General features: G+C 33.5%; 1 protein-coding gene across 2 annotated transcripts in view; it reads left to right on the top strand.

Annotated features, from left to right (window-relative positions):
• Positions 1-26,716, top strand: part of FBXL17 (F-box and leucine rich repeat protein 17) — a 539,707-nt gene that overhangs the window by 353,419 nt on the left and 159,572 nt on the right. Inside the window, exon 7 of one of the 2 annotated variants that reach the window (XM_003899972.5) lies at positions 22,636-22,712. In XM_003899972.5, the coding sequence (XP_003900021.1) occupies positions 22,636-22,712 (77 nt within the window). Of the gene's footprint in view, positions 1-20,708; positions 20,763-22,635; positions 22,713-26,716 lie in introns of those variants that run through there. The other variant, XM_031666765.1, reaches the window with a different exon arrangement.

Here is a 26,716-nt window from a genome sequence, read left to right as displayed (position 1 = left end):
AAAAACAAGCCAGTTAGAAAATGAGTAAATGACATAGACATTTCACTGATGATATACAGATGAACAAAAATTAAGTACTTGAAAAGATGTTCACTATCTTTAGCCAATAGGGAAATGTAAATTAAAACCACAATTCAGATTTTTACTACAATCAGAATGGTAAAAAAAGATTGTCACAAAACCAGATGCTATTGAGGATGTGAAGAAACTGGATCACTCATATATTGTTAAAGTGATAAAGAGTGTAGTCACTGGAAAATAGGCAATTTCTTTAAAAACTAAACATGCAACTACCATATGACCCAACAATTGCACTCCTGGTCATTTATCTTGGGGAAATGAAGACAAAAGTCTATACACAAATATTTATAGAAGCTTTATTCAAAATAGCCAAAACCTGGAAATAACTCAGTCCTTTAATAAGTGAATGGGTTAACAGAATGTGGTATGTGCGTATCATGGAATACTAGTCAATAAAAAGGAACAGACTGTTGATACATGCAGCAACCTTGATGAATCTCCAGAGAATTACACTGACTAAAAAAATCAGTCTCCCCAAGTTATATACTGTATGATTCTATTTCTGTGGCATTCTTGAAATGACAAAATTGTAGGAATGGAGAACGATTAGAGGTCACCAGGGGTTAAATACAGTGTAGGGGTGGGAGGGAAATGGGTGGGATATAGAAGGATACCATGAAGAATCCTTGCAGTGATGGAAATGTTCTGTGTGTAACCGTATCAATATCAATATCCCGCTTGTGATATTCTACTATAATTTTGCAAGATGGCGGAAACTGGGAAGGGGCACATGGGTTCTCCGTGTCTTGCAACTGCATGTGAATCTACAGTTCTCACAAAATAAAAAGTTTTATAAAAAACGGAAGGCCAGGCACGGTGGCTCACACCTATAATCCCAGCACTTTGGGAGGCCAAGGGGGCAGATCACCTGAGCTCAGGAGTTTGAGACCAATCTGACCAACATGGAGAAACCGCCTCTCTACTAAAAGTACAAAATTAGCTGGGCATGGTGGCACATGCCTGTAATCCCAGCTACTTGGGAGGTTGAGGCAGGAGAGTCCTTGAACCCAGGAGGCAGAGGTTGCAGTGAGCCGAGATTGCGCCATTGCACTGTAGCTTGGGAAATGAGCAAAACTCCATCTCAAAAAAAAAAAAAAAAAAACCACACAAAAAAACCCTGAATTATAGAATGGATAGATGAATATGAGTATGATAGAAGAAGTATGGTAAAACGTTAGTGGTAGACTCTAGGTGGTAGGTATAACGGTGTTTACTACAAAATTCTTTCAACTTTTTTGTATTTCTCGAAATTTTCACAATAAAATACTAGGAAGAAAATGGAATTTGAGAATTTGGGGTTATTTAAAGAAAAGAGGCAGAGTACAGTAGCTCCCAGCACTTTGTGAGGCTCAGGTGGGAAGATCACTTGAGCTCAGGAGTTCGATATCACCCTGGCCAACATAGTGAGACCTCATCTCCACTAAAAATTTAAAAAATTAGCCAGATGTGGTGGCATGCGCCTGTAGTCTGAGCTGCCTGGGAGGCTAAGGTGAGAGGATCACTTGAGCCTGGGAGTTCGAGGCTGCAGTGAGTTATGATTGCACCACTGCACTCCAGCCTGGGTGACAGAGTGAGACCTTGTCTCAAAAAAAAAAAAAAGGCAATTTTCTTAGTGTCAAAGGTAAGCAATTCAAGGTTCTTAGCATGATTTTGGCTTGACAAATGCCTTGTGACATGAGAAATCCTTTCTACTTAACACCCAGTTGTGAAGGTTGATTAAACATGAGACTCCTTTGTTGGAAGGGGGAACATTCTCATGTTGTGAGATTTAATATAAAATACTAAAGAAAAAAAGCCCTTAACCATTTTACAAATATATATTTTCTGATTTAGAAGTATTTAATAATGATACTGGGTATATACCCAAAGGATTATAAATTATGCTGCTATAAAGACACATGCACACGTATGTTTATTGCAGCACTATTCACAATAGCAAAGACTTGGAATCAACCCAAATGTCCATCAGTGACAGATTGGATTAAGAAAATGTGGCACATATACACCATGGAATACTATGCAGCCATAAAAAAGGATGAGTTTGTGTCCTTTGTAGGGACATGGATGCAGCTGGAAACCATCATTCTTAGCAAACTATCACAAGAACAGAAAACCAAACACCGCATTTTCTCACTCATAGGGGAATTGAACAATGAGATCACTTGGACTCAGGAAGGGGAACATCACACACCGGGGCCTATCATGGAGAGGGGGGAGGGGGGAGGGATTGCATTGGGAGTTATACCTGATGTAAATGACGAGTTGATGGGTGCAGCACACCAACATGGCACAAGTATACATATGTAACAAACCTGCACGTTATGCACATGTACCCTACAACTTAAAGTATAATAATAATAAATAAATTTTTTAAAAAAATGATAGCTACCAATTAAAATAGTTGAACTAAGAATATGAAGCACTGTATGTATATTACATCATTTAATATTCCCAACAATCCCATGTAGTCATTGTCTCCATTTTATTATTAAGATGATAGGATCACAGAGATTATATAACCTGGTCTGTGTTCGTATATTACAAGACAGAAACCACACTCGAACCAAGGTCTCTGATTCCACATCCGGTGCAATAATGCTTCCCATTTATGATACATTATTACGATTTTTTTATACCTGTTTCATTGCCTGATCTAAACCAAATCACTCTTACAATGCCAAGGCTGCACTCCACTTTTATATTCCTACATATTTAATGTCTCTTAGTCAACTTCCACAGTAAAAACCTCATGTCCACAAAGCATCAGAAATTATCTCTTTATTCCTGCATATCATTTGGCAATTAACTTACTGTTTTGAAAAGGACAAAGATAATAAATTCAAGCCAGTTTAAGAATATGTAAGAAATATAAAATAATTGTGTGGAAAGGATTATATTATTCATGCTGCTTTTGACTTTCTTTTAAAATCCAGCAATATTTCTTGAAATCTTTGCATGTCAAGGAAAATATATATCTTATTACATGCCTGCATCTGGATACCATAATTTGTTTAACCTATTCTATTTGTATGTGCAGAAATAGAATTTCTAGGTCACAGGACATAGTTTTAAAAGTATTCTTAGTTTTTTTAAACTCCTATATGACTAGAATCTGGTATGACCTTAGGTCATGTATGGTAGTCTAGAAGTATATACGTTAAGGAATAAGTAATGCTAGACCACACTCTAGAATGGTTTTGCTAATTTATGCTGTGTGTGTGTCTTTCCCCCCAGATCCTTCCCAAAGCAAGGCATGAAAGTTGGCAACTAAGTCCACAGTCTCTTTTTTACAAGTAAGCTATTTGTAGAAGGTAGAAACTCCAAATGATTAGAGGCTTGTGTTACTGACTATGTTTAGGGTGACTCCCAAACAGCAAAAATGCCCACAGCATTTTTGAAAAGGCACTTTCTGATTTCTAAATTCTTATTGGCAAGCCAAGATCTTATTATTATACCCAAATATTTAGTTTTTATAATTTGAAAAGTTTGGTTTAGACAAACTATAATATAAACTTTTCTATTTTGTTTCTCCAGATATAAAGTAATGTGCTTCAACATTTTTACTATTTTTAAATAAATCGCCAAACAATATCATTTTAAAATGTATGATGATGAGGAATTCTGGCATGGAACTTTAGGCACTAATTATATATTCATTTTATTCTGATTTGCTTTGTTACATTTTCTAACATCTTTGAGATGGGGACTGTATTAAATTAAACCTATAGCAAAATATATCTTATTAAGATTAATATTTTTCTACTTTAATGGTCAGGATTTGGGTAGCCTTCTGTGCATTTACTGTTGTCCCCCAAGAATATGAATAAAACTCAGAATTATGCTAGAGCTGATATCCAGTTATATATTATGAAGACTGATAATTTTAACAGGAAGTGATATTTAAATTCTGGTACTGTATATTATTGACTGTGAATATTTTACGTAACTTTGCTTTGGGAAAAATCTTATTTTAGGCATTTATTTTTTACAGCAAAGTTCAAAGGCATCTTATTTTCTTACAACTAGCTAATATAAACACTATTTTTAGCTATTATCAATTCTTTTGTTAAGTAGGCAGAATATAAATAAATAACTTGTCACAGTTACAGTATTTACTAAGTTTAGTTGATATATTTTGTCTTTGATCAAATGCAAAACACAACTTTTGGAAAAGTCTCTAGCTTCTAGGTTATATTTATTGAAGCTACAGTTGTATCACATAGTCTTTATTATTAAAACTGTAAAACATTATATCATTTCCTCAATTTATACTGCTTAATTTTATATTATTAATTAAATACTTAATTTACATAGTTGAAACAATATTTTCAGCAGTATTTTAAAACAGAAGTAATCTTTGGACTCAACAAGGGATCCAAAAACTGTCATTAAAGAACAAAAACTTGTAACGCAGTAGAAGGCCCTCTTTTCTGCCCTGGTGAGAATTAGTATTTGTTCATTTAAAGAGGTAAAGCAAGAGGAAGATTGTAAAATAAAATATTTTAAACATTTGTATCTTTAAAAATTATTTAAATGTCCATTTATTCACTAGTTTCTACTTAGACCTGAGACATTTTATCTGCATCTAAGTGTACTGTTGGGAATTCCATGTTTTCTTTCTAATATAAACCACACCCTGAGTGCCTCATCAAGGATTTCCAGTTTTCAGTATATCATGGTGAGGTTATCACTAAGATACTTGTGAAGCAATTTAAGTGTAGAAACCTTTTAAATTTTACCAACTTTCACATTCTCTAAATTTTTACAATTATCTCACACCTAATTCAAAAGCATATTTTTTATGAATTGCCTTTATCACATATATGCATTCAATGTAGTTTTATAGAAATAATTATCTCTCTTTTATGTTCATATTTATTTATTCATTATAACATTTAATTAAATTGCTCAAGTAAAGTAACAAATATGATAGGCATATAAACAAATTTAAGGGCAAACAAATGTTAAATCCACAAGATAATGAATTTGTGAAATTTCACATTCATTGTGGAAAGTTTCAAACACATAAATATAGAATCATATAATGAAACTTTGTGTACCCATCACCCAAACACAGTTGCCAACATTTTGCCATTGATATTTCCTCTTCTGATCCCCTAAACATTGGGGGGTTTTTTGAGTATTTTAACATAAATCTCAGAAAAACTATCATGTATAAATGCTTCAGTTATCTCTATCAGATGGGTTTTTTAAAAAAATGTACATATACAGTACTATTATTACAACTAACAAATGTAACAATAATTTCTTAATATTATGTAATATGGAACCTATGTTAAATTTTTCCTGTCTCAAAAAATGCCCTTTTCAGCTTATTTATTCAAATTAGGATCCAAGTTAGGTCAAGTGTTTCATTTGGTTGATACATCTCTTAGGTCTTTTTAAATAACTAACATCCTCTTCCCTTCTTTTGCATGTCATTTATTTGTTGAAGAACATGAATCATTTGTCCTGCAAAATTTATCTCATTCTGTATTTAGCTAATCATCTTCTTATGGTGCCATTCCATGTTTTGCTGCTTGCCTGCTTCCCTTACATTTCTTGTAAATTGATAGGTAAATTAGAGGCTTGCTTAAATTCAGATTTTTTATTTTGGGGCAAGATACTGCATAGACAGTGTGGGGGTATGTATTGTTTTATGAAATCAGAAGGCACATAATGTCTAGAGACAAGGGAAAATTTAATTCAAGTAATAATAACTAAGACATGCACCAATGTATCCAAGGCACTATTCTAAACTCTTTACATATAGCATTTATTTTAATTCTTACAAAAACCCTTTGAGGTAGATCGTATTGCCCCCACTGTAAAAATAAGGAACATGAGACACTAACTTGCTGAGGTCTCCAAGCCTGGATTTGGTCCTGGGAACTCAGACTGCTGAGTCTATGGCCAGAGCACCCTGTCATTCTGCCTGTTAAAGCCACTGCCACTTCTGAATTAAACTAAAAACAGTTAGGTGTGTTCCAGGTACTTCAAGTAAACATGTTGTCTTAATTCTGTAAGTAAATAAATGTTAAAGAGTATGTATGTTTAATAAAATATACTTTTAAACTATATTGTTTACCTCATCTACCTTCTTTGAAAATAATAGCTAGTAAAACCCATAGTGTCTTACTATGGTGTTTACTCTCACATTGACAAATTGTGATATTTTCCTTGTCTTCCAGTGGAAATTTTCATGGAAAGTAAATTTACCTCCCTTAGGTAAATGTTTCTTTTCCAGTATCAAGAAGTGTAAAGTGAGTTTCTTGAAATTAATGGCATTTTATAATTTTCAATACCCATAATATTGTAAAAAATTATTATAATTTTTATAATAATTCTTTTAAAAAGCAACAATATTATTTTGTTCCTTTTTTGCTTACTATAAAATAAATATCATGGTGTCTTCTCGATCGTTTTGTTTTATCTGGCATAGGAGATATGTTTACTGAGAGAAATTCAGCAGAAGCTACTTTATATTTCATTACATATTCTTACCTTATTATTTATATTTTAAATCCTAGGGATCTACGTATGCAACTTTTTCTCCTTTTAAGTCCCTTTGTTTTGTTACTACATGCTTTTTGTCCCTTTTATTAGATACATTTTGCCTAGGTATTTCTCTTCCTCACTATAAGTAAACCAGTCTTCATGCCTAAAAATAATGCACTACTTTGTTGAAATATACTTAACAAAAGTGGTATTCTGAATAATAAAAATTATTCAAATGCTAAGTATATAACAGCATGACTTGCCTTATTACTTACTATGCACCAATACTTCTCTCATTCATTCAACAGACCTGTTTTGAGTATCTCATCCAAGATAAGCATGAGCCCTGCTGCCAGTGGGTATGTGATGAATGGTAGCTGGACAGGTCAGGCCAGAACTGGAGGAAGGCGGGTCAGCATGATGACATACTTCATACAATGGTCACAACAGAACGAAGGGAAACTAGGGGTTAGGAGCAACGGTCGCTCTGAGAAAAGACAAGTGCTTCGGTCTGAATTATGGGTTTCAAATTCATGTGGAGACAATGTATATGGTATTCGTAGGGGTTGCAAACTTAAATTTCTGTAAGGGCCAGATACAGAATGTAAATGAAGAAAGTACATCAAATGTAACGTTAGGGAATGCTCAGGACTGTGCCAACTGGAGAGTGCACATCTGATCTAAAGGTATCCATATTCAGATGTTTATTTAACACCCTGACTCAGCCACGCAAAATATGCCTGAGATGCTTCCTCGTGACTCTCATGGAATCTAAGTATATGAAAGGTTTATTGTTTTGAGAAACCATCTTTGTAGTAAATTTGTCCAGTGGACCCACAGACATAGTTATGAAGAATATATGAACCAGAAGTCAATATCCAGAGTTTCAAGTTACATTGAAAATAATAGATGGGGGCCAACATTTGAATAGCAACAAAAAAACTGGCACAGTCACCTCAATCCATAAAACAGGAAAGTAGACTGGGTGCCAGTACGATCAGCAGTCAGTTTCTACAAACTCATTATTTCTCCTGGATTATTGTTAGACATACCAGGCACAGCCTTAGTGTATCAGCATGACAAGAGTGCATAAACAATCTGAAAAAAATTAGACTTTGGTTTTCCTTTCATTAATTTTACAATTTAGTATTTTCATTGTTATTTTTCACAAAACTACAGAGGGAAAAGGAGCCATATTTTTTTCCCAGGTCTTCATGGCCTCTCTACACCTTTATCTGGCTTGGATCAGGCAATAATATCTCAGATTTCAAGGGAAGAGTGCTTTAGGTGTTTGGCTGAACTCTAAACTTGAGGTGGCTGGGCAAGAGCGTTGGAAGCAAGGCTCAATAGTAAATATGGTGGTACTGCATTTGTGTGAATAAAAAGCTGGTTGGCCATGTAAAAATTCTTCCTCTCCTTGCCGGGTGCGGTGGCTCACACCTGTAATCCTAGCACTTTGGGAGGCTGAGGCAGGCAGATCACCTGAGGTCAAGAGTTCGAGACCAGCCTGACCAACATGGACAAACTCTGTCTCTACTAAAAATGCAACAATTAGCCGGGCATGGTGGCGCATGCTTGTAATCCCAGCTACTCAGGAGGCTGAGGCAGGAGAATTGCTTGAACCCGGGAGGCAGAGGTTGCAGTGAGCCAGGATCGCGCCATTGCACTCCAGTGTGGGCGACAAGAGTGAAACTCCGTCTTAAAAAAGAAAAAAACAAACAAAAAATTCTTCCTCTCCCACATAGTTCTGAATGTCTCTTTATAATTAATGTTTGGCATTTGTTATGCTAGCTATTATGAGAGATTTTTAAACTCAGATTTGGGTTCTGTATTAATTTTTGCAATAGGTATGCATTTATTCTCCTTTGCAGTTATTTGTAGACATTGATTCTAATCATTGTTCTTAGAGGAAAGGCATAAACATAACTATTTATAAAGGTACATAACTATAAAGGTACATAACTACACACTGAGAGATCAATTACTTTAAATTTGAAAACAATTGAGTAATTTGGAGTCACTTTCCATGGCTTTCTGTATTAGATCATTAGTAGAAAAAAATTATATAATGTTTATTAGGGGAAGGGTTCCTATGAATGGTCTTTCATTGCTTAGAAATGCCAAACGTTGTAAAGAACAATGGAAGAAGATAAATTACCCTTCATGTCAATAAATGAAAACCTTGAGGTTGATAGTAAGTTTACTTTAAAAAGAATTAGGTTGAATGTTCTGAAAGTTATATGGCATAATTCAACAGTGTAACAGTGTAAAATGACTTTTAAAAGCTTTGATACAGTTTTTAACTTTGCAGTTATTTCTCAGTGGTTTCCATTTTTAAAACGTTAATCTTATGAAAAATAATACAGTTTGTCTCTCTAGTAGTACAAAGCATCTTTATGTTCATTTAAAAACTTCTAAGGTTTTAGCATGTTTCAGTGAAGAATTTTATTTCATATTCAGTATATGTAGCTATGAAAATCAATAACTGCATGCTTCTTAAAATTGAGCAATGTACTTAAGTATTAATTATAAATAATAAAAGAAAAGAAATTCCTTTTTTATTTTCAGTGATTTGAAGAAAACTGCTGGGAGGTACATGGTATCTAGCTTTACTATTTGCTGGCTAATGCCAGAGTCCTAATCCAGTTTCTGGCAACACAATTTTAAGAATTCTTTTGGTGATAGGATAAGCAGTGTACCTTTTAAGTTACAACATTATGAAAGGTCTTCCATCAAATATTCAGTTAGAGTAGAAACCTTAAATGAAAAGCCCGATGCTAACAGAGCATGAGCGTTTGGGGCTGATTTTAAAATTGGTTCCCAAATTCCAATTCAACTCATGAGAGATAAAGTGGAGAACTGCATGTAATATAATATCGAGGGCTATATGCAATGACTTAAGGTTTCTGTCCTGAAGTTATCTGGTCATTGTTGGATATGTAGGTTGCTTGGAATAAAGGTGGTGAAATATGTAGAATTAACCATGAAAATATCCCAAAGAACTAGCATGTGAAATGTTATCTGGGACCAGAAAGCTGTTGCATAGGGTTTACAAGTATTGCCTGTAAAATGCATAAATTATATGACATATGTGTGTTTTTATGTCTTGTACACTTTCTCAAAATTCTGGAAGTATATGAATTACTTTAAAAATATTACCCAATTTCTAGTTACTTTTTGTCATTGTGTATTTCCTTAATGAAAATATTTAAAAAGTAGAATTGTTATTGCAGTATCTTTAAATTTTTTAATGTTGAACTGGTCTTTATGAACTCACCAGAATGTCTAAAATTTGAAAGCCTGATAACATCTATGTTGTTGAGGGTGTGGAGCAACTAAAATTTTCATAAGTGTTGGTAGGAATGTAAAATGATATAACAACTTTGGAAGAAGATTTGGCAGTTTCTTATAAAACTAATTGCACACCTACTACGTGTGTACTACTAATACTCTGTGACTCTGCAATTTCACTTTTAGGTTTTCACTCACAAAAGAAAATGGATAAAACTAGGCTATTGTAAAATGAAACAAAGTAACAAAAACATCTACAACAGTAGTTGCATTTGTGAGTGGGAATGAGCCTTGGGTGTGAAGGCACTAGGAGGTGTTAGGAATACTCTAGATCTTGTTAGGGGTTCAAGGTAGACATATATATGCATTTGTCAAAACCTATTGCTTTTAAGATTTGTGCCCAAATCACAAATTTGACAGTGAGTAAAATTTACTTTAAAAATAACCATTAACAAACATTCATCTGTAGTTTATGATGTGTATGCTAAAGTATTTAGGGGTGAAATGTATCAGTGTCTGCACTTTGAAATGCATAAAAAATAAGATAAATTGATGGATGAATACAGGGATGAATAAAGAGATAGATGGATACATCTGAGATAAAGCAGATGTAGCAAAATGTTAATAGAATCTAAGTGATGGATAATGGTTTTTTAACTGCACAATTCTGTCAACATTTTTGCTTGAAATTTTCCATAATATCAAAGGAAAATGGGTCTTTATTCTAAAAAAGTTTCAAGTTTCAAATACATACCTTTTGGAATTTATTCTAATTAGACTGAAGATATGGTAGCATTCTTTAAATATAGGTTTTCTTTTTTTGTCTTTCTCACAACTTAAAATTTGTTCCATCCAATCACATCATCTTAATTGCCATTAGCATGTTACCTTTATAAATCAAATTCCTTGGTGTTATACATGTAATCCAGTGATTAATTTAATATCATTCTTAAACACTATATTAGTTTCCTGTGATCGTAAAAAAAATTATCTCAACCTTGTGGTTTAAAAACAATGAAAACGTATTCTCTCACAATTGTGGAGGACAGAAGTCCAAAACTAGTTTCTCTGGGCCAATATCAGGGTGTCATCCTCTGTCTGGAGGTTTTATGGAAGAATCCATTCCTTGTCTTTCCAGCTTCTGATAGTTACAGGAATTCCTTGGCTTGTGGCCACATCACCCTCATCTCTGTTTCCATAGTAATATTGCCTTCTCTACTCTGTCAGTGTCAAATCTTCATTTGCCTCTCTCTTGTAAGTATACTAGTGATTGCATTTACAGCCCACCCAGATAATCCAAGATAAAATCTCCCCATCTCAAAATCATTCCTGCAGACACTTTTTCCATGGAAGGTAACATTTATTGGCTCTGTGAATTAGGACCTGATGTCTTTGGGAGCCACTGTTCAGCCTACTACAGGTAGTTTTTAAGTGTTCTGGGTTCCATGCTAGGGCTTAAATAATGATAAATAACACTTAATTGCTTACTATATGCTAGGTGCTGCTCTATGTCCTTTGCATTTGTATTTTTACTAAATTAAAAAAATGGATTGATTTAACATAAACTTACTGTTTCTTGCATATGTCAAATATTAAAGCCCCAGAGTGCTAGTTTTCTGAGAAATGAGGAAATACTATTTTGTTCTAAATAACCCTGCCTTATTTATGTGGAGGATATTTAAAGTTGACAAGATTGTGAATTCCCTTTGGGAAAGGATTTATCTGTCTTTGTGTCCAAATAATTAATGACAAAGTAGATGTTAGCAAATGTTTGTTAAATGCCTAAAAGTGTCTTTGCAAATGTTATGAAATGTAACCTTCACAAAATCCTTGGAGGTAAATATTATAATTTCCATTTTATAGAAGAGACTTAGAGAAGTTGAATTTAGTTCCCAATTTCAGTACCATGTCCTAAACACACACACACAGAATTTTGGCAGTCAGCATTGCAGATGCATTTCCATTATCTATAACCAATTGATTTTCTACCTGAAGTGTTAAAATTTAGTAAAATACAGGTGTAGTGAAATATCATCTCTGTTTTACTACTGTATTATGTTACTAGCCATGTACAATAATACATTTTGATTTTTTAAACTTTTTTTTTTGAGAGACCAATTTCTCATGGATTAAGTTTACAATGCTATTAAGAAGTGGGAGGAAATTTTCTCAATGGATACAAAATATTTTGAACTTTCTTAAAACTTCAGCCTTCCACCAGAAATGCCTCAAGCATATCTAGCCATTCTGTAGCTTCTTTTGAACATCTGATTTTTTAAAGTCCTATGATATTATGCATAAATTACCATGCTTCCCTCTTTCTTTGGTTCTTTGAACGCTTGAAATTTTATCCCACATGTGGAGGCTTTCCAGGTCTGAATTATGTGAATGCCTTCAGGATGGGTATATCCCAGACTTTAATATTTTTCTACCTATTTTTTACACTCCTTGACTTTCTCAAATATTTCTTTTATAGTTTTATATGAATTTCTAATGGAATACAGCTAAATATAAGTAAACAACTAAAATAAATTTGGGCTCCTTGGTAATTGTGCAATATATTAATGTATTATTTCTCTTCTTTTTCCCCATTACAATGTTCTCTCCACAAACTTAAATCACTAACTCAACTAATGCTTCCTTGAGTATGTATCCACATTCACTAACTTGCTTATACTGTTACCTTTTATAATTTGTCACCTTTTTCAGAGTGTGATGTGTCATTGAATTGCTCTTACTTTTCGCATTCCCCCAATGTTGCCAAATGGCCTAATAGTATTGTGAATCTAATGACCCTGTCTGTGCTTACCTTTCAATAAAACATCTCCAAAAAACGAATTTATGCTCTAACTTTATTTTTTTTGTATAAAATTCTATCATTACCAGGACAGAATTCATGATACCCTCACAGCCTATAGAAGCACAAAACTGGCTAACTGACTCCAGACACATCTACCTGCCATCTCTTTCAAACACCTGCCATTGCTCTCCTTCCTTATTCCACTAATGACTTTTGAAAATAATAAACTATTTCTCCCGAACTCTCAATCTTTCTTTCGCAGAATGCCAGAATATTATTCCTTTATTTAGTTGGGTACTTAAAAGGAGTGCTTTTTGTGTAGAGCAGAAATTTTAATACTGTTACACTATTTTGCTAAATGGTTTGTTGATTATGCAGACAGAACAGTAACTGTATTAATTAATGGTAGATCATTTCAAAATATGCCAGAGAGATGCACTGTTCATTTTGGTTTATCCTTTAAAATAATGTAAATCTGAGTACTAGATTGGGAATGTTGGTTGTCTCTGCTGGCTATCAGACATGATGTTCCCACAGAGGTATCCACTGTCTGAAACAAACAGTGAAATGTGCCTTCTCCTTTCTCTGCGTTTACATACTGTCTTGCTTTTACAACTTTCTGCAAGGAGAAAATGGGTAACTTCCTCCCTGTGGTCTCTATCAGTCTTACACACTGGTTTCATTAGCTTTCCACCACTCTCCCTATGAACAAAGAGATGTGTTTCTCTTCAGAGGGAATAGACTGGTGACTAGTCCGTGCAAAGCAACCTGGATTTTTGTGATTATGGTATTTCAGAGGTTAGGCTGCTAAATTATTTTTTTTAGTGTATACACAACAACTGTGCATTTGCTGATTTAGTGACAATATGGATAAGGAAAAAATATATTTGTTAAGAGTTCTCTTCATAAATGTATATACATACATGTACATATATACTACATAGTCCTTTGATTATAACTTATTTATAACCAAGTCTTTGCATTATTAGATAAACAGATTAGAAAGAAACCTCTAGAAGTATATTTATTTTACAGGCAAATGGACTTCTTAATGTTAGGAACCACTGAAATGGCCTGATAGCCGGAGAAGCTAAGTCAGATTCAATAGCCTCTTCTGGAATCTTGAAATCTAATCCTATAGCATTTACTTGAACATTAAAAAGGAAATGTGGAAGACTTTGTTTCTCTGTCCTTCAGGTTAAAAAAAAAAACTGAAATCAACTATCATCCTTTTTTTTTTGGATTATAAAAATAAACTACATATTTTTTGTAGAGAATTATTGGTTGATGCCCTTTATTGTCACATTCTTTTTTAAATATAGTCCACATATTTCTATAAATAAAAACAATTTTTTTTAAGTAAAAAGTTATCTCTCTGCGTAAACACAGTGCACCAAAATAACTTAACATGACCTGCTGCCTCTTTCTTATAAATGTTACAGCAAAGATGATTTGCCTCTGAAGTGAACATTAATGTGCAAATTATATGGGAAAAATGAGAGTAAAGCAATGGCAGTCCCAGAGCTTTGGAAGCAGGTTTTATAAATTCAGTGATGATCCTTGAGACTCAAAGGATTCAAAGTACAATCTGGCTAAGCATCAATAATGTCAAATTTATGTAGGTCCCTGCCTTCCTCAAGCTTATGTGATTCTTCTCCTATCTTATTTCTGAATGAGTATGTGGGTTAGTTGTTCCCACTGCCTATACTTTTCCTGCTCCCTAATCTACAACTCTTCCTCATTCCTTCCCTTTTAGAAAATAACAAGAAAGCATGACTATCCTGTTCTGCCATCCCAATTGCAGGATTAATTAGTTTTATATAATCTCTACATAAAATCTCCTGTAAAAATTTTTTGTTAGTTTTTGATCAGACCAGAAGTTGCCAGGCTTAAAAATTAATGACAATGTGCAGGCTTCCTGGTTACAAATGTTTAAAGCGTACGGGAAACATTTGGAATGAAGATGTTGACCTGCTTTCCTCTGTATTTGATTATAGCTATCTAATTATAAGCTTTCAAAGGCATCAAATTAGGTACCCTCTTCATTGCATTTAAGAGAACTAAACTTTTTTTTTCATATTACTAAAACCATTTTTGAACAAAATTTTGAGTGATACATTGGGATGCTTAGAATCATTCTTAGCTCAAGTGAGAAACCATTCTTTTAACTTTTATAAATTATCTTTACCTCCTATGTTTTATAGTCTTCTGAGAATTTGGCTTATCCAAAAAGAGATTCTATGCCTTCCCAAATGAGAAGGAAACCTTTTGTCAGCATCTTGTCTGAGCTGCCTCCTTGGCTACACAGGTCATGGGATGTCTATGTTGAACATCAGTCTTTGGCTGTATCACAAAACTAGTATTGAAGCACAGGCCAACTCCCAGAGCACAGGGGTTAAAGAGGCAATTAGTCACTACAAAGCAGAGTTGTGACTGTCTTCTGGTGAGGAAGTGCTTAACTCTTTCATGAATGGTGCCTGAAATCTCATCTTCTGAGTGCTTTTATATTCCACTGAAATAATTTAGTCTTAGCCATTTTAAATTAAAAGTGAGCTTAAAATACATGGTCTGTTGAATTGAAACTTTCATATCAATACTTATAGCAGTTAAGATAAAGGGAACAGGCTGGGCAGAGAGATGATAATCAATTATATGTTTAATATTTCACCTAAATTTCACAGTATCCTTTTTAGCTATTTGGAGGCCTGTCAAATCTCTTTACAATATTTCTAGTTTCACTATTAATGTTTTTGTGGTGGGCATCAGTTTGGAGCTTGCAGAATTTTGCCTGACTTTTTTTCAGGACAAGTGTGGTCTCTAAAGAATTACAGTTCATTAACCTAGACTGTGGTTTTAAATGTTTAGTATTTCTGCTTTTCTAGGGTCCTGAGCTTTTCTTTCCACATGGTAAATCTTTGTTACATGTAGGGTGACAAAGTCTTCTCTTCTGCTGTCTGTATTAAAATATGCCAGAACACCATAAAGATAGCACCAGTCTTAGGTATATCAAAATTGTACAGTATCTGGATTCCCTTACAGTTATGGATTATGAATTGATGGAAACTGAAACACCTTAAAAGATGAAGGAAGTTTCTTAGCATTTACGTATTCAAAGTAACTAACGACATGTGTTTCTACTGAAGAATGAATAAACTGGTGAATTAGGAAAGCTTGCCTTTAATTTTTTTCTTCCTTTTTTTTTTCTAGTGTTTCCTTTAGTCCTGAAATATTTTCTTTATAGGACTAAAGGAAATGCTTACCTTCAGTTGATTTTAGTAGTTATAGAGATAGTAATAGGACTTTGCTGCTCCTGGGTATGAACATGAATGTCAGCTACGGCCACAAACAATAAACAGTATTTGATCCATCAAGGTTATAAGTATTATGTTCCTCATTTTATAATAATGTGGCTTTTCATTATATCTTTTAGTATTTCTAAAACATAGTTCACACTCAATGAAACATTTTTAATTAAATAAATGAATTAATAAAGCTTAGCATGTTTTTTCTGCTTCTTGCATATTCTGAGGAATGCTTAGAAAATGTTAACTTGTTACATAAGGTTTAGTTAGTTATGGTAAAGGATGGAACAATGGCTGAAATTAAAAAGCAAGACTTTTGGTTAAATAAATCTGAAATATTAAAGCCAGAGCCAAGTTTCTTGCAAGTTTGTTAGTTCAATTTCTGTACCCGCCCCTCAGAAAAACCTTTAATCATCTTGTTTCTTAGTAGCTTAAAGAAAATGTGCGTTTTAAAATATTGCAGGCATTATTCTATCCAAAATACATGTTTAAAGTATTCTAAGAAACACTCAAATTAAATTTAAACATATTTTACTATATAAATGAAGAAAAACCTATTTTCATAACAGCAGGTTGGTGATGGCCATTCCTAAATATATGAAAAATATTATTTTGTTGGTATATTACTTTTTCAGTGCTAAATCCTGTTCTCCAATGAGAAAACCTATTTAATGTCATAGACACTCAAGGAGAGAGTGGTCCAGAAAGAATCAGCAAATGACATCTGCTCTGCCTCATTTTCCTTAAAGGTGTAACACCCTCTGTTGGCAAAGATGCAAACCCATAGAATTGAAGTTTTAGTAACATTTCAGTTTGTAGGCCACCTCTTGTGGTGTGCCTCATTAAAACATAAATAACAAAACACTACTATTCTAATTTTGTAGTCTTCCATTACCTCTCAGTGTGACAAAATGGGCATCGGCTTGCTATTGTTTAAGCAGCAAGAGCTTAAATTAATCTCAGCCACACTAATCAGATATTGGCTTTTTAGAGAATAACATTTGGTAGTGAGAACTTAATGAGTGTCCCAAGATAATTGTTGTTAACTGGTGGAGCTGGTGACATTTTGCATGTCACTACTAGTCTTTGCCCCTGTGGTATATTAAGAACGTGCTTTGAGCAAATGCTCTCACATTTTAATTGCAAGTCAACCTTTAAAAAAGAATTTTTCTTGCAGTAAACATCTCTTCTATGAGCACAGCTGTAGAATTTTACATGAAAAATTGACTTAGGTGTATATTTGGTATTGTGTTGTCAATAGGATTGAATACAAGAGCGTTTACAAAAAAAGTATACTGCAGAATACAAAGTGGATTTAACATATCACCTTGATACCATCTGCCATGTTCCAGAAATAATCCTGTATTTGTCATTTATGTACAGCTGTTTAACTTGAAGATTAAAAAAAAAAAACTATTTCATGCCATTTCTGCAAGGTTAAGGTGTCCTATTACTTAGAAAAAGTATATAAATATAAGACTCATAAATGAAATTGTATTCAAATGTATTAAGGGGAAACATACTATTAATAGATTCTTGATTGCTTCTTGGCCTTTTGACTGAGATCAAGTGTATTAATAGATTCTCGAATTGACTCATCTTGTAAAAGTTGACTTGTAAATTTTTCTGTTTTGTGCATAGAAATCTTTTATATTGTACATTTTCTGAAAGCAGAGTAAACCTATAAATTATACCCATTCATTTGCTGCACTGGGATTGGATTATTCTTCAGTAAAACTTCATTTAGAGCTTTAGAAAAATCAATCAGATATCATTATTCTTTCTGTAAGATACCCAATTGTGTTTTGGTGACCTCTGCTATCATTTAAATGACCCATGTATGAATTAGTCAGGATGAGCTTCTGCAGCATGGAATTGGACTGTTTGCCCTCTTGTTACTCTCTTTAGATCTCGTAAACACTTTTTACTCCTTTCATGTGTGGGGGGGTGTGTGTGTGTATGTGTATGTGTTATAGCTACTTAAGCCCCTGCCCACTTACAATCTATGTAATATAGGTTGGATTCTTGGCTTGCTTACTTTCAAGAAATGATGAAAATGAGATTCTGTTTCTGAAACCCCAAATAGATCACTTTTATGATTTGTTTGTTTAGGAGTTTTGAGTTTTGATCCACATGTTTATTCAACCTAAATATACCTAGATCCCAGATGCACTTATTTGCCAATTACTTTCCGGCCCTCTTCATAGTTCTTTGTTTTAGATCTGTGGGGTTGGTTTTGTCTTGTTGCATTTGTATTTCACTTAAAGATATATCTATTATTCAAATATAAAAGTGACTTAGGAAAGAACATCCTAAAGTTTATTTAGAAATTCACCAAGCCACATACTAATGCATCTCTAATAGGGACATTTCTTTTCACACATCTGAGGTGATTGAGCCTGTCCTTTAAAGTGAGATTTGCAAACCAGTGTCTGGCAGCTCCAATTAGCTTCTTTTGGGTTTAAAGCAAATCACAAACAGTAACAAGGTCTCCTAGGGCACTCCTATTGCAAGCGATGTGGTCATATTTCCTCATTAGTTCTTTTCAATTGTCACTAATGCCATGTTCTAGCTTTTGAGTAGGAGACAAAAAAACATAAAAATTTGGTATGTATGTAGAATGGGCCATTGTTTTCCATAATTCAAGGCTCTTTTGAATTCCTTTGATAGTTTTGAAGCTTACACAGCTTAATTCATTAACCTTTACCCTTCACATAAATCATATGATTAGGAATCTATTGCTAAGGAGACAGATTTTCCCTCCACTGAAAATAAGTAATGCCTTCTCATCTTTGAAAAAAAATCCTATCTAGCTTACCAAAGTAACCTTTCTGTTGCTTTTCATATTTCATCAGATGTTTCAGGTGCATTTTAGAACATTATCAAAAGCAAGTGAGCATAAAGTTACATTATTATCAAAAATAACTCTGGATGCTTAGGATACTTTGGAGCAGTATTTTCTGGCCCTTTTTCTGTATTCCAAAAGAGTTTATATATATATGTATTCAACAGCTGTTACTCAAGAATTTACAATGGTAGCAATGTTGTGGGTTTTTTTTAAATTCTCTTCAGACCCCTGCCAAAACATAAAAGCAGGAAAATAAACTGAGGGTAGGCAATTCAGAATAAATTAAAGTATATTTAAATGAACCTAAGACTTTTTTTTGGAGAACTTTTTCATATGGACTTATCTTGTAGAGAATGATGATGTAGGGCTCCAAAAAATGTACGTGATTGTTCTGTGATTCCCTGAAGGGGAGACTAGCATGTCTTTTGATTCCTTTATTCTCTCTTGTTAAGACAGATCTCTCCTTAGGGTTTAGTAATCTTAATTGTGCTTGACATTCATGAGCTACTTTAAAAGTATTTGATATTCTTCAGCATTTATCCACTATGCCATTTTCCCATGTTATGAATTTTTCTTATTTATCTTATACATCGTTACTTTCTGTAAGGACACAGTTCTTTTCCTAAATTTTATAACTTCTTATGTTTTCATACATGAAGTGGGAAATCTTTGAACCTACTGATTCATAGAGAATGGCCATGTGATATTCTGAGCTTTGCCTATAGGAATGATGGGGACAAAGGGTTGGGGAAGAATAGGAAAAATTTGAATTCTATATTGTGAGTTTAGAGACTCATGGCTTGCTCCTATGGACCAAACTAATTCATCACTATGATTAATGAATATTCTTCTATGTAATCTGTGAGTAAGAAAGGTGATGAAGAAGTAAACATTTTACATGTGGTCTTTGGTTCTGTCACTCTCCTTCTCACTTCAAGATTATTGCTTTGCCCACATTTCTCTCTTTTATTGGTATCAGTTTATAAATACCTCTTAACTTGCTGTACCTGTAGTCCATACTAAGATTTATGACTTTGTTTTGTGCATACGTACTATACAGCGAACTAGAAATTGCTCTGATTTTAATACACTAAAGGTTATGACTAGAGCCAAGATTCTTTGTAAAACAGTGGAATTATTTAAAGTAAATATGTTCACAGACTTGTGTTATGTACTACTTGTAAACATGTTATAGAATGGACTCTGAAAGTTTCAGGAGAAAAGGATAGTCAGCACCCTCAATCTCTCATCGTGAACTGCTGTCATCACATGCTACCTGGGAAACACGACATAGATGGATTATGAGACTTCAGACACTAGCCAGGAACATGAGGTGGTGTTCCATTTCCACCAATTTGTAGTAATGGGATAATACAAACCACTTCCATTTTCAATTCTTAAAACAACAGCTACTTTATCTACCTACTGCAACCACTCAATTTTGTGTCTCAATATATATGACGTTTCTGTCCAAAATCACAGAATTTGGGGTTTCTCTTTTCAAATGTAAAATCCATAACAGATGTAAAATTAATATTTTGCTACAGGTTTTCCAAGGGTATGGTTTTGTCACAATGAATTTTTATTTCAGAAATTAATTTTATGCTGTACATGACTTTTAGCACACTGGCTGTGATCAGGGTAATTAAAAGTATTTGGAAAACCCTGTTTACCTGAACTTTCAAGAACAGCAAAAATCCTAGGTGATTCTTTATAGAAAGCAAATTGCTTTTCTCTTATATTTCTCCCTTTTTTATCTGAAAGGCACTGCTTACTCTTAATCATGTGTTATCTCTTGGCCACTGTATTGCCTCCTGAGTGTGCTAAATGATTTTATAATAGGTATTCATAATTGTCTACACCTCATGAACTTTTCTCTGTTCAATAGCGGGGAAACCTGATGCTCATGACCTTTTACCAGTTTTTAGGAAGTCTTTATCCAGTGAGTGATCATCTTATTTTATATAAATGTTGGTTCTTGTTGCCTATGTACTAACATTTGACTTGGCTTGTACAGTGAAGTCAATTGTGTCATTTGCTATTTTTAGTCATCTGTATGTCTTATGTGCTTATAGCATATCTGATGTAAAATCAAGTACAAGGAAGATAAATAGGATATTGCACTTGTTTAGAGCATAATCAAATATAAATCAGACATTTTGAACTATTCAAATAGAGCATGAGAACAAACTACAATTAATGATTTTTGGTGGCCATGCGAAATACTGGATCTGTTTGTTTTTTTGGTAGGTAGTGGAAGAGGACAGTGAGATATGTATATTTTACTTGACTGAAAGTCGTCAGATTATTTTTTAATAATTTAGGATATTACAGTCATCTAGGGCCTTTTTGTGTACTCTTAGCATGTAAAAATAGTTTTTACCATATAAAAGGTTGTTATTGTTGGTAATGTTTCATTTCTGTTTTTATTCTTTTTATAATGAATTTATTTAAATATTATGTAAAAACCAAATGACATGGAATTAGCTTTAAAATTTTCCTCACAACCTGTATCAGTCATAATTGCATTGTCTTGCTGTTTTAAGTTTCTCGTTTTAGACATGGAAAAATTTATCCATTTTTTTATAGTTTTTTTTAATAGTGGAAGAGATAGAATGTTTATTTGGTTGTTCTGAGGAAATTTGAAATGTTTATCATTCCATTAAAACAAAATTCCATAAAAATTTTTTAAAAGAAATATATGTCTTCTCTATAACTAATTTAACCTTCAATAATGAATTATGTGAAGTAAAATTGTATAAAATTTCCTGACATTTTATGAAGATTCCTACAAATAAGCCAGACAGCAAATAAAATATAGGAAAGACAGAGATGGATACTGAGTAATTTTTTGATAGATTATGCGCACAGGTATCAAATTACTTGATCCTTACTTTCTAGAAAAGGTTAATGACTCTTTTTGCTTTTACCCTTTTACTTAACTGTTATTTATAAAGATTAAAAGAGGGACTGCATTGAAGGGTGCATTTGCCTGTGTGTCTGTATGACTGCACAAATTTTTCTGATATTATAGGAAACTGAGCCACAAAATAGATAATATTGTTAATCATTATTTTTAAAGTTCATTCAATTCTGTAATACAACTTCTACTAGGCCTATTAGATCAGAGCGCACCATTAAAAAAATTTTTTTAACTTAAATGAAACCAGAAAAGACAGTCTTACATATCTATATCTATATTGTTAAAATGGCCTAAACCTTTACAACAACTTATTTACAATATTAAGAATAAGATATTTTAAAGTTACGTGTACATATTTTCTTTCATCTTTAATCTGTAAAATTATAGCTTTTTAGAACATATTTGATATTAAATTGAATAAAATTTTGCAAAAATATTATTTCAGTGTTACCTAATTCCATCATTAATAATTGAGCATATTAACCATGAGCTCATTAACCATGGGTGTATAACCTTCTACCTGTAATAATGATCTATCTATATTCTACAGTTCTATTATTATTTTATTATTTAATTATATAAATAATATATATTCATTAAGCAGCATATGTTTACTAGTCTTTTATTACCAAATGTAACATTACCCTTATGGGAATATTTCTTTCTAAGCTCTTTGGTTTTAAAAGATGCACTAGTCATAAATGTATTTAAATAAAGTCAGTTAGGTATGACAGCACTTGACTTTAAAGCAGGGAATATAATACCTTTCCTGCAACACCTTGAAAGAAGCTGTGGCATTCACCAAATGCTGACCTCTTCCTGTTATATTCAAACCCTTGCTAATTTAACTTGAAATGCATTAGTATAACTCACCACTTTTTGTATGTTTCAGGTGTGTGGAGGTCATTGCAAAGGAAGGACAAAACCTGAAAGAACTATATTTGGTGTCCTGTAAAATCACAGATTATGGTAGGTAATGAACCATTGTCCTAATCCTTTCTAAGAATAAAAAGTTACAAAATCATTGAAAGTTTTTTTAAAAGAAATCAAGAACTATATCTTAGAGACTGTTTTTTATGCTCATTCTGACCGTACCAAAAATTAAAAATAAAAAAATTATGAGCTAAGAACCAGAGTAAAATGAATATGCATATTACTTCATTGCCACATGCAATCACACACACATGCACACATGTACATTTGCACACACACACACACAAAATTAAAAAGTATGGCTAAAAGAGGTATACAATGAGAATAAGTTTAACAATAAATAAGTTTAACAATAAAATGGGCATAATAAATATAACTAAGAAAATTATTACATTGAGTTTATTTGCTTAATGTAATATCATGTCAAAGGCATATCTGCTGACATTCTAAATGCCAAACTTCTTAACGCTTTAAATTCTGAAAAACATTGGAAATGTCCATTTGTGGATATAGGAAGTAAAGGGCATACATTTATATGCAACATTTTAAATTATCTTAATTTTCAATATTCTTTTAAAGTGGCACAAAGCAAGTTGTTTTCTACAATTATGAAAAATATGAAGTCATATTGTTGGAGTAATAAAAATAACCTAGCCCTTCCTTTTTTTGTTTAATTTTATAAATTTTTTCTTAACCATTTGTGTATTTAATCTAATTACAGTGTTTTAACCAGAAAATACATTAGACTTTATAAGAGAATGAAATGGTTTTCTTTTATTTTTTCTGACTTTTTGATTTCTTCATTTAAATTTGAGAATATGCTTTCTATCTCGAGGGAAGTTAATAATCCATTAAGTTGGTATTGTTAGCTCTGACATGTAATAATAAATGACTCCAGTCCTAGGATGTCACACTGACCATCTGCCATGGATGGGAGAGTTGTCTTTTATTAGCTACTAAATTCATCTTTTTGAAAAACTCTACTGAAGTTATAATTTTAAAAATACTCTAATGTTTTTAATTTAAAAACACACCTAATTGCAGTTTATTTTGGAGAATATGTCTTATTCATAATGTTTCTGGGTTGTGAGTTTTTTTCCTAATTTTGCCTTGTAAAAGTAATGTTTTGATATATTTTTCTTTACTTATATTGTTTTCTGGATTGGCAATTAGATTGCTACTTAGACATGGTTAACTCTCTAAAACTTCTTACGTCTAGCATTGTCTAGGTCCTAAAGAGTTCTCCCTGACCAACACAGGGCATATTGAGCGAGAGAGAAAGAGTGTGTGTGTATTATATATGTATATTGTATATATACCCATGTAGATTTGTTAATCAACTAATACTTTCATTCATTCATTTGAAACTTGTCACAAGCTGCTCTTCCAGTCTTTTTGTGTATTTCTCCCTTTTTCACTGCCAATTGTCAGGTAGCTAATAGCCAGGAGTTATGGATTAAATCCCTTATAATGAACTCCTCTGAGGTTCTGCGGTGTAAAATGTTGCTAAAGGCACACTTTATTCTGAAGGTGTAGAGATACTTTGTGTCATAACAAAGGCAGTGCCCAGTACCTACTATTAAGTTATCAAGTACAAAAAGGAATGTTCCAGAAGATATTGAGAAGGTAAAAAGCTCTGGAGTTGCGACAGATCTGGGATCAAGTTCTGTCTTTGTTCTTTGACCTTAGGGAAGTTCCTTCACATATAGGACACTCCGTTTCCTCAGTTGTAAAATGAGGAATTAATGTCTGACTTCATGCTTCTGTATGTATCTGGTACCTAACCTTGTGAGTAGCACAGTGTACACTGCTAGTAAGTGTTGTTTTTCTACAGGAGTGGGATAAAAACAAGATTCACTTAGAATTTTTCTGCCACCTTTCCTTTCCTAAGTCTTGGAAGAGGTTTATGTTAAAACCTTACCAATATGGTTTACATTTATTTGTGTCTCTGAATTATTTTATTTCAGTGTTTCTCAACCCTGTCTGCACATTAGACTGTCTGAAGAGTTTCTAAAACATTGACATGTAAGCCTCACCTAAAACTATTCAAATTAGAATTTCTATGAAGTGGGGCCCAACCAGTCATTTTGTAAAACTTGCCTAAATGAAGATCATGTCAGGCAAAGTTGACAACTGATCTTGTCCGTTTGAGCAGAATCAGAAGTGAAAATTTTGTGGACTTTCCTCTCCATGGCGATAAGAAATTGATTATGAGTTTTCTTGCACCTTGGTCCCTCCAGCTCTCAAGCTCTCTGCCCCATCTTACCTTCCTTCTTCACTAGAATTTCAAGTATTCAAAAGGTTCATGGTGAAAGTCTTTGCATCTGTTGATTCTGTTCTCCGAAATGTTGGGGCACAATTGAGGAAGAGAGGGAAAGGTTGATAGGTGATGAGATTGTACTACAATTGCTATTTGATTATAAAATTAAACAAATTACTGAAAGCTCAGCTTATCTCATCTTTTCACCCACTACAATGCCAATGCTATATGGGTAATTTTTGTCAAAGAGGCAGCAAAAAGCTTATTTATTGTAACCAGAGAAAAGCATGTTATTGAAGGTAACTGCTCTGCTGGAGAGACTGTGTTCCCCCTACCCTATTATTACAAATTCTAAGAAGGAAAAACAGATGCCCTTTTCCTTCTTTGACTGGACAAGTAGAAACATATTCTATAGGACTTTTTGATTATTGAAGCTACTTAGAAATTCTAAAGTTTGATGTACATCTGATAGGTGGGCAATTCATCCTTTAAGAGACTACCCCATGGTTCTGCTTCCTATTGCTTTATTCGTATTCAAGCTGGTGAGTCTGTTTTTGGCCCCCTCTTTCTGTGGTGGTGGATATGTACATTATTTTAGTATGGTATACTGAGATTTTTAATTTCTTTTACAGGCTTCATTGATTCAGAAACAGCTCCTCACCTGGCATATAACTTGTAATTTTTGTCAAGATTCTCACAGGTGTTAAATGTAGTATTATAGTACTTAGTAACACCTGCCCAGGCTGTTACGGAGTTATGTTTATTTTAATTGATATATGATATAGTTGTCATAAAGAAAACGATCATGCTAATAGGCTTCTTACTCCCCAAATGGAACATATATCTTTATGGTAAAGGGTAGCAATTATAAACAAATCAATAATTCAGACACAGCTAAATAGAAAATACAGTCTGGGGAAATTGCTCCCTGAAGAGAAATATAATATTGTCATTCCTGTATCACTGTACAAATGTATGTCATTAGCAGTGTTGTGGAAAAAAACTCAAACTTAGGTGTTAGAGAGTTTGGTTAAAATTCCAGCTTTGCCACTTCTTTTCTTTGTAACCTAAAGCAAGTTACTTCCTAGTTTTGCCATCTGTTAATTCACATGATGATACGTGCCACATACGTTAGCGAAAATCAATATAAAACACTCATATAGTGCCTGGTGGCATAGTCGACACTCATTAATTGGCAGTTCGTATCATACAGAATCTTCTTTCTCTCTCCCTCTGACGAGGAATTAGCCCTTCTCCTCTTCCAAGTGTGGCTTTTCTGTTTGTGGAAATCATTATTTAGAAATTTGACCTACATTAGTGCCTACTTGATCTCCAGAGCTAAGCTAGCTAAACAAGATTATTAGTAAGGAATAGAAAAAGATACAGCAAAAAGTCTAAAATCTTTCATTTGCCTTCCTGTCTTAGATTTCTTACCTATCTCTCCTTTGTGCTACTTTCATTTTATGTGGATAATTTTCTCATTGCTCCCCTTATGCTTTTCTTTGTTCCTGAAACAATTTGTCAGTGAGTACTTCCCAACCTACCTATTTGCTCAAATTTCTTTTGAAAATTTACTTCCTTCAAGGCTGGGCATAGTGGCTCATGCCTGTAATCCCAGCACTTTGGGAGGCTGAGGTGGGCGGATCACCTGAGGTCAGGAGTTTGAGACCAGCCTGACCAACATAGTGAAATCCTGTCTCTACTAAAAATGCAAAATTAGCTGGGCGTGCTGGTGCATGCCTGTAATACCAGCTACTTGGGAGGCAGAGGCAGGAAAATC

The sequence above is a fragment of the Papio anubis genome, chromosome 5 (genome assembly GCF_008728515.1).
Source record: "Papio anubis isolate 15944 chromosome 5, Panubis1.0, whole genome shotgun sequence".
In the NCBI taxonomy this organism is placed as follows: domain Eukaryota; kingdom Metazoa; phylum Chordata; class Mammalia; order Primates; family Cercopithecidae; genus Papio; species Papio anubis.
The sequence above is the reverse complement of the archived record's forward strand: the minus strand, read 5'-3'. Positions and strand labels throughout refer to the sequence as shown.